Source organism: Caretta caretta, chromosome 6 (genome assembly GCF_965140235.1).
Source record: "Caretta caretta isolate rCarCar2 chromosome 6, rCarCar1.hap1, whole genome shotgun sequence".
In the NCBI taxonomy this organism is placed as follows: Eukaryota; Metazoa; Chordata; order Testudines; family Cheloniidae; genus Caretta; species Caretta caretta.
This window is the reverse complement of record NC_134211.1, coordinates 36,735,880-36,750,242: the sequence shown is the minus strand read 5'-3', so window position 1 is coordinate 36,750,242 and position 14,363 is coordinate 36,735,880. Positions and strand designations below refer to the sequence as shown.

At 41.3% G+C, this 14,363-nt stretch overlaps 1 protein-coding gene across 3 annotated transcripts in view; it reads right to left on the bottom strand.

Annotated features, from left to right (window-relative positions):
• Positions 1–14,363, bottom strand: part of FAR1 (fatty acyl-CoA reductase 1) — a 76,494-nt gene that overhangs the window by 36,572 nt on the left and 25,559 nt on the right. For 2 of the 3 annotated variants that reach the window (XM_048852939.2, XM_048852941.2), the window contains exon 2: positions 6,151–6,345. In XM_048852939.2, coding sequence (XP_048708896.1) covers positions 6,151–6,339 — 189 coding nt within the window. In that variant the 5' untranslated portion in view covers positions 6,340–6,345. Of the gene's footprint in view, positions 1–6,150; positions 6,346–10,026; positions 10,178–14,363 lie in introns of all 3 variants that reach the window. The other variant, XM_048852940.2, reaches the window with a different exon arrangement.

Sequence of the window (14,363 nt, the reverse complement as noted above, 5' to 3'; positions counted from 1 at the left end):
TGCTAAAACACCTAATTTTGCAAAACAAGTAATGGTGAAGTCTATGCTGTTCAAATACTACTTTTTGAGCATATAAAGTGCTACTGGAAATCAGAGTTAAAGACGCCAGATGCTGTGTAGCAAGAACTTCTCTAGAACAGTGGTGATCAACCTGTGTCCCATCATGGTAATCTGATGTGGGCCAAGAGAGATTTTGCAGACGTTGAACGTCCACAGGTATGACCGTCAGCAGCTCCCAGTGGCCGCTGTTCCCGGCCAATGGGAACTGCGGGAAGCAAGATCCAGCATGTCCCTGTGGCCCACCGCTTCCCACAGCTCCCATTAGCCAGGAACAAAGGCCACTGGGAGCTGCAACGGGCCATTCCTGTGGACCGTCAATGTCAGCAAAATGTCTCGCGGCCCGCAATCAGATTACCCTGGTGGGCTGCATGGTTGCCCACCGCTGCTCTAGACATAGCTGTATGCAGAATTCTTCACATTTACACAGACACATCAGAAGTGATTTGGTCATTCAGACTTCTCTGAGCTTAAAACACAACTGCTATTTTTATCTATACCACTATAAAGGTCAGTGCATGGTAGTAACATAAAGCTGAAAAGAACGATAAAAAAAAAGAAAGACTCCTTAGTTTCTGTAACCAAACGGCAATTGAAACAGTAAATGAAATCCAATGAAGTGGCTAAGTGTCTGGCTAGGATTTAAATGCTCCTGAACTCTTGATTCCTGTATCCCCAGAAGGAACTGAGAACAGCAATGCTTCTGGATTTAACAGAGGTTCTTCTTTCCTCAAAGTTACTGCAATGGGAGTAAGAAGTTCACTGAAGGCCAATATTGTTACATTGAAGGCATGAACTGATAGTTAATCAGTTTTCTTTAACCAGTTAAAATGGGGAGGAACTGGTTGAGAATCTGAAAGCGGAAGGAAGCCAAGGTGAAAGTGATCATGAAATGGTAGCACTCATGATTCTAAGGAATGGTAGGAGGGAAAACAGCACAATAAAGACAATGGATTTCAAAAAGGCAGACGTTAGCAAACTCAGGGAGTTGGTAGGTAAGATCTACTTGGGAAGCAAGTTTAAGGGGAAAAACAGTTCGAGAGTTGGCAGTTTTTTAACTAGACATTATTAAGGGCACAAGAGCAAACTACCCCACTGCGTAGGAAAGATAGGAAGTATGGAAAAAGACCACCCTGGCTTAACCAGGAGATCTTCAATTTTCTGAAACTCAAAAGAGTCCCACAAAAAGTGGAAACTAGATCAAATTACAAAGGATGAATGTAAACAAACAACAAGTATGTCGGGACAAAATTAGAAAGACCAAGGCACAAAATGAGATTAAACTAGCTAAAGACATAAAGGGTAACAAGAAAACATTCTACAAATACATTAGAAGGATGATGATGACAATGGGGTAAGCCCATTACTCAATGTGGGGCAGGGGACAACAGAAAATGTGGAATCAGGAGAAAGATCTTGGAGTCATCGTGGATAGTTCTCCGAAGACATCCACGCAGTGTGTAACGGCAGTCAAAAAAGCAAACGAGATGTTAAGAATCATTCAAAAAGGGATAGAGAATAAGATGGAGAATATCTTATTGCCCTTATATAAATCCATGGTACGCCCACATCTTGAATACTGCATACAGATGTGGTCCCCTCATCTCAAAAGAGATATACTGGCATTAGAAAAGGTTCGGAAAAGGGCAACTAAAATGATTAGGGATTTGGAACGGGTCCTGTCATAACCATAAGGCCTAAAATTCCTCCTTACCTTTAAGGGGTTAAGAAGCTCAAATAACCTGGCTGGCATCTGACCAAAGGAACCAATGGGGACAAAGATACTTTCAAATCTGGGGCCGGGAGGGAAGAGAGGTTTTGTTTTGGTTCTTTGTTTCTGTGTTCGTTCACTCTTGGGATTAAGAGGGACCAGACATCAATCCATGTCCTCCAAACCATTCTGAACCAGTCTCTCATATTACAGAAATTGTAAGTACAGCCAGGCAAGGTGTATTAGTTTCATCTTTGTTTTCTCAACTTGTGAATTTTCCCTTTGCTGGAGGGAGGTTTATCCCTGTTTTGTTGTAACTTTGAAACTAAGGCAAGAGGGGGTTCCTCTGTGTTTTGTGCACCTTTTGTTTCCCTGTAAAGTTATCTTCCAACCTGATTTTACAGAGGGGATTTTTACCTTTTTTTTTTTAATATATAAAATTCTTCTTTTAAGAACGGATTGATTTTTTTTCAGTGTCCAAAGATTTCAGTGTCCAGGGATTTGGGTCTGTGTTCATTTTGTAACCAATTGGTTAGGATATTATTCTCAAGCCTCCCCAGGAAAGGGGGTGTAAGGGCTTCGATGGATATTTTGGGGGAACAGGAACTCCTAGTGGACCTTTCCCTGATTCTTTGTCTTAATCACTTGGTGGTGGCAGCATACTGTTCAAGGACAAGGTGGAATTTGTGCCTTGGGAAAGTTTTTAACCTAACCTGGTAAAAATAAGCGTAGGGGGTCTTGCATGCGGGTCCCCACATCTGTACCCCAGAGTTCAGAGTGGGGAAGGAACCCTGACAGGTCCTATATGAGGAGAGATTAAAGAGGCTAGGACTTTTCAGCTTGGAAAAGAGGAGACTAAGGAGGGATATGATAGAGGTATGTAAAATCATGAGTGGTGTGGAGAAAGTGAGTAAGGAAAAATTATTTACTTGTTCCCATAATATAAGAACTAGGGGCCACCAAATGAAATGAATGGGTAGCATATTTAGAACACATAAAAGGAAGTTCTTCTTCACTCAGCGCACAGTCAACCTGTGGAACTCCTTGCCTGAGGAGGTTGTGAAGGCCAGGACTATAACAGGGTTTAAAAGAGAACTGGATAAATTCATGGAGGTTAAGTCCATTAATGGCTATTAACCAGGATGGGTAAGGAATGGTGTCCCTAGCCTCTGTTTGTCAGAGGTGGAGATGGATGGCAGGAGAGAGATCACTAGATCATTATCTGTTAGGTTCACTCCCTCTGGGGCACCTGGGATTGATCACTGTCGGCAGACAGGATACTGGGCTGGATGGACCTTTGGTCTGACCCAGTATGGCCATTCTTATGTTCTTATGTGGAAATGGCCATTTTTGTTTCAGTTTTCACCAAAACGGTTAGCAGCAATTGGACATCTAACAGTGAATGCCAGTGAAAATGAGGTAGGATCAAAGGCTAAAATAGGGAAAGTATAGGTTAAAAATTACTTAGACAAGTTAGAGGTCTTCAAGTCACAAGGGCCTGATGAAATACATCCTAGAATATTCAAGGAGCTGACTGAGGAGATATCTGAGCCATTGGTGATTATCTTTGGAAGATGGAGAGAACCCAGAGGACTGCAAAAAGGCAAATACAGTGCCAATCTAAAGACATAAGGACAACCCGGGGAATTACAGACCAGCCAGCTTAACTTCAGTACCTGAAGCAAATAATTAACCAATCAATTTGCAAATACTTAGAAGATAATGAGCTGATCAGCAATAATTAGCATGCACTGTCAAGAACAAATTGTGTGAAACCAACCTAACAACTTTCTTTGACAGGGTAATAAGCCTTGTGGATGGGGCGGGGGGGGGAGGGGAGGAGGAGCGGTAGATGTGGCATATCTTGACTTTAGTAAGGCTTTTGATGCTGTCTCTCATGACCACCTCATAAACAAACTAGGAAACACAACCTAGATGGACCTACTGTAAGGTGGCTGCATAACTGGATCGAAAACCATTCTCAGAGAGTAGTTATCAATGGCATATCGAGTGGGGTCCCACAGGGATCAGTCCGGTTCTGTTCAACATCTTAAACAAATGATTTAGATTATCGCATACAGAGTATACTTATAAAGTTTGCAGACAATACCAAGCTGGAAGGGGTTGCAAGTGCTTGGGAGGATAGGATTAAAATTCAAAATGATCTGATCTGGACAAACTGGAGAAATGGTCTGAAGTAAATAGGATGAAATTCAATAAGGACAAATGCAAAGTACTCCACTTAGGAAGGAACAATCAGTTGCACACATACAAAATGGGAAATGACTGCCTACAAAGGAGTACTGCAGAAAGAGATCTGGGGGTCTTAGTGGATCACAATCTAAATATGAGTCAGTGTAAAGCAAACATCATGGGATGTATTAACAGGAGTGTCGTAAGCAAGACATGAGAAGTAATTCTTCCTCCATACTCTGTGCTGATTAGGCCTCAACTGGAGTATTGTGTCCAGTTCTAGGCACCATATTTCAGGAAAGATGTGGACAAATTGGAGGAAGTCCAGAGAAGACCAACAAAAGTTATTAAAGGTCTAGAAAACACAATTTATGAGGGAAGATTGAAAAAACTGGGCTTGTTTAGTCTGGAGAAGAGAAGATATGACAACAGTTTTCAGGTAATAAAAGGCTGTTACAAGGAGGAGGGGAAAAAATGTTCTCTGTAGGACAGAAAAGAGTATATGGGACTCTGCTGGCCATTAATTACATTTTGGAAAGTCAGAAAACTAGAAAATGCAGAGTTAGTACTGTGTTTGAGCGCACTTCCAAGATCTCAAATTTCTGTGCCAGCTTCCACATTCCGTAAGGCACTGTTAAGCACAAGACGACTTATCTCCCATGTAACAAAGCTGTTTGTTAATGAATTAAGATTTAAGGTCCCCATCCTTTCTCCCCCTTGGGAATGTAATTCTCTGTATCTCTAGCAAAGTCAGTCTCCAATACTCAGCCAGTATGCTCCTGGATTCCTCACAGTCCATCAACGTTGTTCTAGTCAGATAGACTGGAAAAACAATACACTCCCTTCTCAAGAGGGGACTACACTTTCTGAGGGGAGAAGTGCCTCTCCAGCATTATTTACTCTCATTAGCCCACAACACCGGGTACCCAGGGTAGCAAAATATTAACAGTTACTTTGTCAAAGAGAAATCGCTGAAATTCCAAATTGAAGAGATTTCATAGTAGGCTCACATTGTAATGTAGATTACTACTAACCAAAATTCATGGGAAATGGGGGGTGCTAGATCTCCACATTCCTATTTAAAAAAAAATCACCTGAGAATATTCTGAAATATTGGTATAGCTTATTTTGGTATATGTAAAGAAATAAGCTATGTTGATAAGCACCTCCTCTATACAGTATAACTTCATGCACACTAAGGGGTTGCACCAACTTGACTATATCTCTAAACTACAATAGTTAAGTGGTACAGAAACTGTAGACAACGGTAATTTAATTTCATTGTAAATCACACATTTAATTTTACATCTTCTGCAATATTTTAACACTGTCTTCCAGCTAATTCACCTTGCGGCAGCCCTAATAATAAATAATAATAAATACTACCTAGCTCTTAGAGTGCTTTCTATCCGTAGACCTCAAAGCACTTTACATAAAGAAGGGAAGTGTTTTCCCTATTTTACAGATAGGATAACAGGCACAGGGAGCCGAAGTGACAAGCCCAAGGGCATACAGCAGGCCAGAGGCCAAACTGGGACTCGTACACAGGTCTCCTGAGTCAGAGTTCAATGCTTTATCCATAAGGCCACACTACCTCCCTACAGGTGACTACACATTTTATTAGCAGACTGTAAAACAAGTCATTTACATGACAACCATTTGACATTTCAACATTGCTTTGCACTTTAACACACAAGATAGCTGAATTAAAAACAAGACCTTTTAACAAAGCTGAAAGTGGGTAAGACGCTCTACTTGAAGCGTACATCATTTTACCCTCCATGTAAAACCTGTCACTGGGCTTTTCATTTGGATGAAAAGCACACAAAAAAAGTCATCAGCAGAACTTAAAAAACAAGCATATAATATGGTATATGACATTCAAAGAATGCATATCTGTCTGCAAGTTTAAATGGCAGAAAACAAGCTTCATTATGCTCATCTGCTGTATGTGTCCTCTGACTCTAGGAGGGAGATGTCTACTTTCCTTTAATCTGTTAAAAGTCAATGCAACCCTGATATTTAGTCATCAATACCACAGCAGTCAGTTACTTGGAAATTTGTATTGCAAAAAACCTGTTCCAACATGTTCACTGTTGATCACCATTTCAGAAGTTTCTTTACAATGGGGAAAGGAGGTTTGTATCACTTCTTTAGTCACTTAACACAAAGATCTTCCAGAGACATACCTTACAGCTGATCATTTCTTCCATTCGTTCTTGAGGGGTCTGTCCTGCTTTATGTCTCACCAATATATAAACTGCTTTCACTTTAGGGCAGGACCTCAATAGCTTTTCCAGAAGCACCTTTCCCATGAAGCCAGTAGCTCCTGTGAGGAGGACATTCTTTCCTTCATAGTATTCAGGGATGGATACCATTATGACCTTAAAGGTTAATAAGAATAGATTAGAAAAAATGTCACTTTATGCAGGCCTATAGATCTGTACCTCTTTCATTATAATGCAAAGATATGAACATTCAGTCCTGTGGTTGAAAGTAGAAGCTCACTGACCACATTCTTTATCTATCGGTATCCCCTTCCTTCTTACACAAGTAGGTCTTAAGTTTAAGCAAATGCCATACATTTTAGAAGCAATTCACAGAATACCTTTTAAATCTTTTACATGATCTGGATCTATGCTACCGGCACAGCTCAAGATTTCTCCCTCTGCCCCATCCCAATTTCTTCCGTAGCTTTTGGTTATTCAGAACTGGCTCTAAGTATTTAGCCAACAATATTTTCTTTTTCATTAAGTGAAATAAGCCACCTGCTTTGCACAGCTAGATAGACGGAGTTTTAAAGAGACTGTACAATATACACAGAAACTAGATATACCCACTTTAAGTAACCATGGGACCAATAAAAACTGGGTGGCTGCTACAAAAACTGTAAAGGTAAGTTTGTTATCTGTAGTGTGCATACTTGTGGTACGCTTGCTCCTTGACTGAAATATACTGCGTGGTCTGTTTGTTTGGGGGACTGTGTGCTGAGCCTAGCAGCCTGCTAGGCAAGGCTGATAGCTTCTTAATGAAGCTTTGATCCCAAAGCCCTTTAGCACCCATCAACCCTTAACCGGGTGGCGGGGCTAGTCAGGAAGACCAGGGCTTTAAAAAGCCAGCTCCTAACCGGACAGAGGAGCTAGCGAACAGGAGCAGCTAACAGGCGAGCTTTGTGAGGGAGTTTTCCAGGTGAAGGAGGAGCAATTATGTGACCCTTGGGGTAAGTTTGTTGGGGGGTGGGGAGGGGAAGAGAAGAGAAGAAGAGAGCTAGATATACTTAACTTTCTTTAAACTTAAAGCAAAAAACCACCCCCTGATAAAAACTATACATTAACAAAGGAACAAGCTACAGGAGTAAAAGGCGTATATGTGCATTCGGTGCATGGAGCTCCTGGCCCTCAGAGACTGTTTATGGGCTTTGGAGACCAGAATGGCTGAACTGGAGGAGCTAAGGGAGACAGAGAGGTATGTATGAGACTTTCCAGGACACAGTAGAATGGTCCCACCCCCGCGGTCTGACAGCCTCTGTACTGTTGAGGAGGATGAAAGTCTCAGAGAAGGAGAACATCCAACTGGAGCAGAAAGAAACAATCCCATAGTTCAGATCCTCCTGTCAGATAATGTCGCAGTATCCTCTTGCACTGAGCATACCTCTCCGGGGGAGGGAACTCCAGTTGTTATGAAGATACAGGTAATAGTTATGGGGGATTTGATCATTAGAAACACAGATAGCTCAGTTTGTGATGATGCCTTGCCTGCCTGGTGTGAAGGCTGCAGAACTCTCGAGACATCAAGATAGATTTATGTGTAGTGCTGGTAAGAAACTTGGGGTCGTGGTACACGTAGGTACCAATGAAATATAGAAGCATAGGAGAGAGGTCCTGGAGGCCAAATTTAGGCTGCTAGGTAAGAGACTGAAGTCCAGGACCTCCATGGTAGCATTCTCTGAAATGCTTTCGGTTCCATGTGCAGGGCCAGACAGACAGACAGAACTGCAGGGTCTAAATGCATGGATGAGATGATAGCATAGGGAGGAGTTTAAATTTATTAGGAACTGGGGAAACTTTTGTGAAAGGAGGAATCCTATACATAAGGAATGGGCGCCACCTACGCCAAAATGGAACCAGATTGCATGCACTTAAAATTAAAGAGGTCTTAGAGCAGTTTTTAAACTAAGGGCTGCGGGGAAAGCCGACAGGCGTGGAGGAGCATGTGGTTCGGACAGAGACATCCCTGAGGGGAGGATCTATTAATGGAGATCCTCTATGTCCTAGTAAGGAGGAGAGGAAGGAAGATGATAAAATATGCATAGGATCTGATAACAGTCAAATGAAAAAAAAGTCCAACTCAATTACATCATGTAATGGCAGACAGCTAAAAAGTGACAAGTTTTTAAAGTGCTTATATACAAATGCTAGAAGATAATAATAAGATGGGTGAATTAGAGTGCCTCATATTAAATGAGGATATTGATATAATAGGCATCACAGAAACTTGGTGGAATGAGGATAATCAACGGGACACGGTAATACCAGGGTTCAAAATATACGAAGGACAGAACCGGTTATGCTGGTGAGAGAGTGGCACTATATGTGAAAAAAAGGTGTAGAATCAAATAAAGTAAAAATCTTAAATGAACCAAACTGTACCACAGAATCTCTATGGATAGTAATTCCACGCTCTAATAAGAATTTAGCAGTAGGGATATTACACCGACCATCTGACCAGGATGGTGATAGTGACTGAAAGGGAGATTAGAGAGGCTACAAAAATAAAAAACTCAATAATAATAGGGGATTTCAACTATCCCTATATTGACTGTGTACCTGTCACCTCAGGATGCAAAGATGAAGTTTCCTGACACCTTAAATGACTGATTCTTGGAGCAGCTAGCCCTAGAACGCACAAGAGGAAAGGCAATTCTTGATTTAGTCCTAAGTGGAGTGCTGGATGTGGTCCAAGAGGTGACTATAGCTGCACCGCTTGGTAATAGTGACCATAATATAACTAACTTTAACATCCCTGTGGCAGGGAAACCACTACAGCAGCCTAGCACTGTAGCATTTAATTTCAGAAAGGGGGACTACACAAAAATGAGGAGGTTAGTTAAACAGAAATTTAAAAGGTACAGTGCCAAAAGTGAAATCCCTGCAAGCTGCATGGAAACTTTTTAAAGACACCATAATAGAGGCTCCACTTAAATGTACACCTCAAATTAAAAAACAGTCAGAACCAAAAAAGTGCCACCATGGCTAAACAACAAAGTAAAAGAAGCAGTGAGATACAAAAAGGCATCCTTTAAAAAGTGGAAGTTAAAATCCTCATGAGGAAAATAGAAAGGAGCATAAACTCTGGCAAATCAAGTGTAAAAATATAATTAGGAAGGCCAAAAAGAATTTGAAGAACAACTAGCCAAAGACTCAAAAAGTAATAGCAAAGTACATCAGAAGCAGGAAGCCTGCTAAACAACCAGTGGGGCCACTGGACAATCAAGATGCTAAAGGAGCACTCAAGGACGATAAGGCCATTGCAGAGAAACTAAATGAATTCTTTGCATTGGTCTTCACATCTGACGGAGATTCCCAAACCTGAGCCATTCTTTTCATGTGACAAATCTGAGGAACTGTCCAAGACTGAGGAGTGTCATTGGAGGAGGTTTTGGAACACGTTGATAAACTAAACAGTAATAAGACACCAGGACCAGATGGTATTCACCTCTGAGTGACAAAACTTTTAATGAAAGTGCAGTGTAGACATGGCCTTAGTCTTACTTAGGGGTGAAGGCCTCAAATTTATGCTACATAAATAAGTATATGTAACAAAACAGGAATTAGTACTTACACCTCAAAGATGATGTAATAATTCCTTACAGTAATCACACTTGTGTATTGGAACATGCATACAAACCAAAGATTTGGAAAACTCAAAAAATTGCACTAAAGAATTCACAAAGAAAACAACAAAACCTGGGGCCTGCTGTGAAAAGTCAAGTGTTACTCCAAGCTGCATAGCACTCACAGGATAGCGTGCAAGTGCTTTGCTTCAGTTTTAAGAGATACACGAACCTTTTCAACGATCAAATAAAATTCTTGTTTCTGCCTACATATGCACTATCACAATATTTCTCAGTTTTTGTTTACAACAGTTGTAGTCCAATCTTGCATCTGTTGGGAGTCAATAGGTGTCCTACTCATCTGGCAAACATTTGGTTGAATCCTATAATATATTTAAGGAAGACAACAGAATTACAGCTTCAGATAACAAACATCTCCCCACCCCAGCCCTTCTCACACAAAAATTGAGGACTTGAAAATAGAGGTGGGTGAATTTTGGTCAAAAAAAACTGTTTTTGCCAAAAGCAGATTTGTACTGACCAAAACATTGTGAACGTGTCTAAAATTTTGCCAAGTCGTTTCATCTGGAAAAGATATGCTTAAAAAGTTTTTTAAAAGAGTTTGGTTTTGACAGTCTACTGAAAATGTTTCGATCTTTTATTCAGAATTTACTTCAGGTTTATCAAAAACAGAAAAGTGTTTTTAAAAGCTCAAAGTTAAGCAGTTCATTTGACCCGAAACTAAATTTTGATTTTTCAGAAGGGCCAGCAAAAAATAAAATAAAGTCAGTTATTCATACTGTTAACTAGCACTTGCAAATAGAACTGTATTAGTTTTGGTATGGCTCTTTATTACTTGCAATAATTTAAAGCCAAACAAAGCCAACTCTAGCTCCCTGAGGAAAAATTCTTCAAATTTTTAACAGCAAACAGAAACAAGCGAGCTGTATCAATATGTTGACAGCATCAGCAGTTTTATGGACATTAACCTTTTGTTATAGCCAGGTACTGACTAGCTAGAGATACTTAACATAGTACTTACCTCATAAATTCACTTTTTTTTTTTTTAAATAAAAAGATTCTTACAATCAAATATAGTTGCTTGGATTCAAACAGAGCACAACTAGACAAATGTCTAAATTAATTACTTGTAAATTTTTAAGCCATTCATTTACAAGCAAAGTTGGAAAATATTGCAATTTTTGCAGGAAATGCATGCAACTTTTAAGAGTATCTTAAAACTCTAACAAAAAGCAAAATTTTTTTCTGCTTTGGGTTTACAGAAGCTAAACCAAGACAAGAAAGTAAAAGTGAACAAAAGGAACAAAGTCAGTGATAGGAGGAATTAAAATTACAATTAAAAACACAGATATCTGGATGTACACACACCTGAACTTGGAAAATTCACATAAAAATCCAAACACTCAGGTTTGGGCCCATATTCAGATTATGGTACTTAGCAGTTAATTAGTACATTATTTTTTCAACATCCTGTACAGACATCTATCCTCACCACTATACTCAGACAAAATTAAGTAGTATCCCTCTTTTACAGAGGAAACCAAACAAAGATTCTTCCCTAGTGCTAGCATAGTAGTCAGGACAGAACCAGATTTAGGATTTAAGAGTTCCCTCCTTCCAGATGAAAGTTAGAGGCATCTTTGTTGCAGACGAAGTTTAAGTGAGTCAGAAATGGACACAGGGACAGTAGGATGAGGCAAAAAAATAAGCCATCCACTTTATGTGCATTCTAATGTCTGATCATAATGCACTCCAAAGCACAATCTCACCATGATGTGACAAGTATGCTGCACCTAGTAGCAGATGGATGTACTATTCTTTATCCCTGGCCTATGTGTTATGGGGGACTTGCTGTACACTATACAAGGTGCAATACCAAAAGGCTAGCAAGGCCAAGAGACCTAGAGTATTCTTTGGTTTCCTGCAATAAGCTGTTTAGCAGCATATGTTTTAGAAGCCACACAGACAGATTTTACAAGGAAGCACTTTAGCATACGCATCCCATAATACTCACACCCCCTTGTTTTGAGTTTCAGCATTCTCAAGGTGTGGCCGAAGTAAAGACCTTGTCATAACCATACAGCTAAGGGTAGCCTAGAATTCCTCCCTACCTTTAAGAGGTTAAGAAGCTCAAATAACCTGGTTGGCACCTGACCAAAAGGACCAATGGGGAAAGAAGATACTTTCAAATCGGGGGGGGGGGCTTTGTTGGTGTGTTCTCTGGGGAAAGCAGAGAAGCATCAGGGCAAAAAAACTCCTCCTATAAACCATCCTGTACAAGTCTCTAATATTACAAAAAAAAGTAAATAAGGCAAGGCGCGTTAGATTACCTTTTGTTTTCAACTTGTGAATTTTCCCTTTGCTAGAGGAAGATTTATCCCGGTTTTTTGTAACTTTAAAGTTTTGCCTAGAGAGGAATCTTCTGTTTTGAATCCGATTACCCTGTAAAGTATTTACCATCCTGATTTTACAGAGGTGTTTCTTTTACCTTTTCTTTAAATAAAATTCTTCTTCTAAGAACCTGATTGATTTTTCATTGTTCTTAAGATCCAAGGTTTTGGGTCTGTGTTCACCTGTACCAATTTGTGAGGATATTATTCTCAAGCCTTCCTCAGGAAGGGGGGTGTAGGTCTTGGGGGAATATTTTGGGGGAATAGGACTCCAGGTGGTCCTTTCCCTGGTTCTTTGTCTAAATCACTTGGTGGTGGCAGCATACTGTTCAAGGACAAGGTAGAATTTGTGCCTTGGGAAAGTTTTTAACTTAAGATGGTAAAAATGAGATTACAGGGGTCTTTCATGCAGGTCCCCACATCTGTACCCGAGTTCAGAGTGGGGAAGGAACCCTGACAGACCTCAAAAGACTATTTCACTTTCTTAACGAGCATTTATCTAAGGGTATGTCTACAGTATGAAATTAGGTTGAATGTAACAAGTCCATTTTTAGGAAGCGATTTTATACAGTCGATTGTGTGTGTCCCCACTAAGCGCATTAAGTCGGTGGAGTGCGTCCACAGTACCATGGCTAGCCTCGACTTTCGGAGTGTTGCACTATGAGTAGCTATCCCACAGTTCCCCAAGTCTCCGCCATCCATCAGAATTCTGGGTTAAGCTCCCAGTGCCTGATGGGGCAAAAACATTGTCGCAGGTGGTTTAGGGTACATGTCATCAATTGCCCCCCTCCCCCATGAAAGCAACGGCAGACAATCGTTTTGTGCCTTTTTTCCATGCGGACACCATACTGCTTTCAGCAGACGGTGCAGTAGGACTGCTAACTGTCATCAAACCATCACTTGTGCTGCAACTCTGCTCTCCTACTCTTGTCTCAATAGCAGATTTCTCCATGTTGGCTGTCAATGGGTTCCCACTTCTGCTGCAACTCTGATCTTATGAATCCACCTCGCAGGTCCTCTCATCGTTCTCTATAAACATCTATTCTTGTGGCATCCATCGTCATCCACCGCTTCCACTGCAACTCTGCTCTCCTGCTCACGCCATACCACGGCAAGCATGGAGCCCACTCAGATCACCGCACAAGTTATGAACATTGTAAACACCTCATGCATTATCCTGCAGTATGTTCAGAACCAGAACCTGCAAAAGCAGGCAAGGAGGCGACGGCAGCTTGGTGAGGAGAGTGATGAGGGCATAGACACAGACTTCTCTCAAAGTAAGGGCCCTGCCAATTTGGACATCCTGTTGACAATGGGGCAGACTCATGCCGTGGAATGCCGATTCTGGGATTGGGAAACAAGCACAGACTGGTGGGACCGCAGAGTGTTGCAGGTCTGGGATGATTCCCACTGGCTGCGAAACTTTCGCATGCGTAAGGGCACTTTCATGGAACTTTGTGACTTGCTTTCCCCTGCCCTGAAGCACAGAATACCAAGATGAGAGCAGCCCTCAAAGTTCACAAGCAAGTGGTGATAGCCCTGTGGAAGCTTGCAATGCCAGACAGCTACCCGTCAGTCAGGAATCAATTTGGAGTAGGCAAATCTAGTGCGGGGGCTGCTGTGATCCAAGTAGCCAATGTAATCACTGAGCTGCTGCTATCAAGGGTAGCAACTCTGGGAAATGTGCAGGTCATAGTGGATGGCTTTGCTGCAATGGGATTCCCTAACTGTGGAGGGGCCATAGACGCAACGCATATCCCTATCTTGGGACCAGATCACCAAGGCAACCAGTACATAAACCAAAAGGGGTACTTTTCAATGGTGCTGCAAGCACTGGTGGATCACAAGGGACGTTTCACCAACATCAACGTGGGATGGCTGGGAAAGGTACATGACGCTCACATCTTCAGGAACTCCTGTCTGTTTCAAAAGCTGCAGGAAGGGACTTTATTCCCAGACCAGAAAATAACCGTTGGGGATGTTGAAATGCCTATCGTTAACCTTGGGGACCCAGCCTACCCCTTAATGCCATGGCTCATGAAGCCATACACAGGCAGCCTGGACAGTAGTCAGGAGCCGTTCAACTACAGGCTGAGCAAGTGCAGAATGGTGGTAGAATGTGCATTTGGACATTTAAAAGCACGCTGGTGCAGTTTAC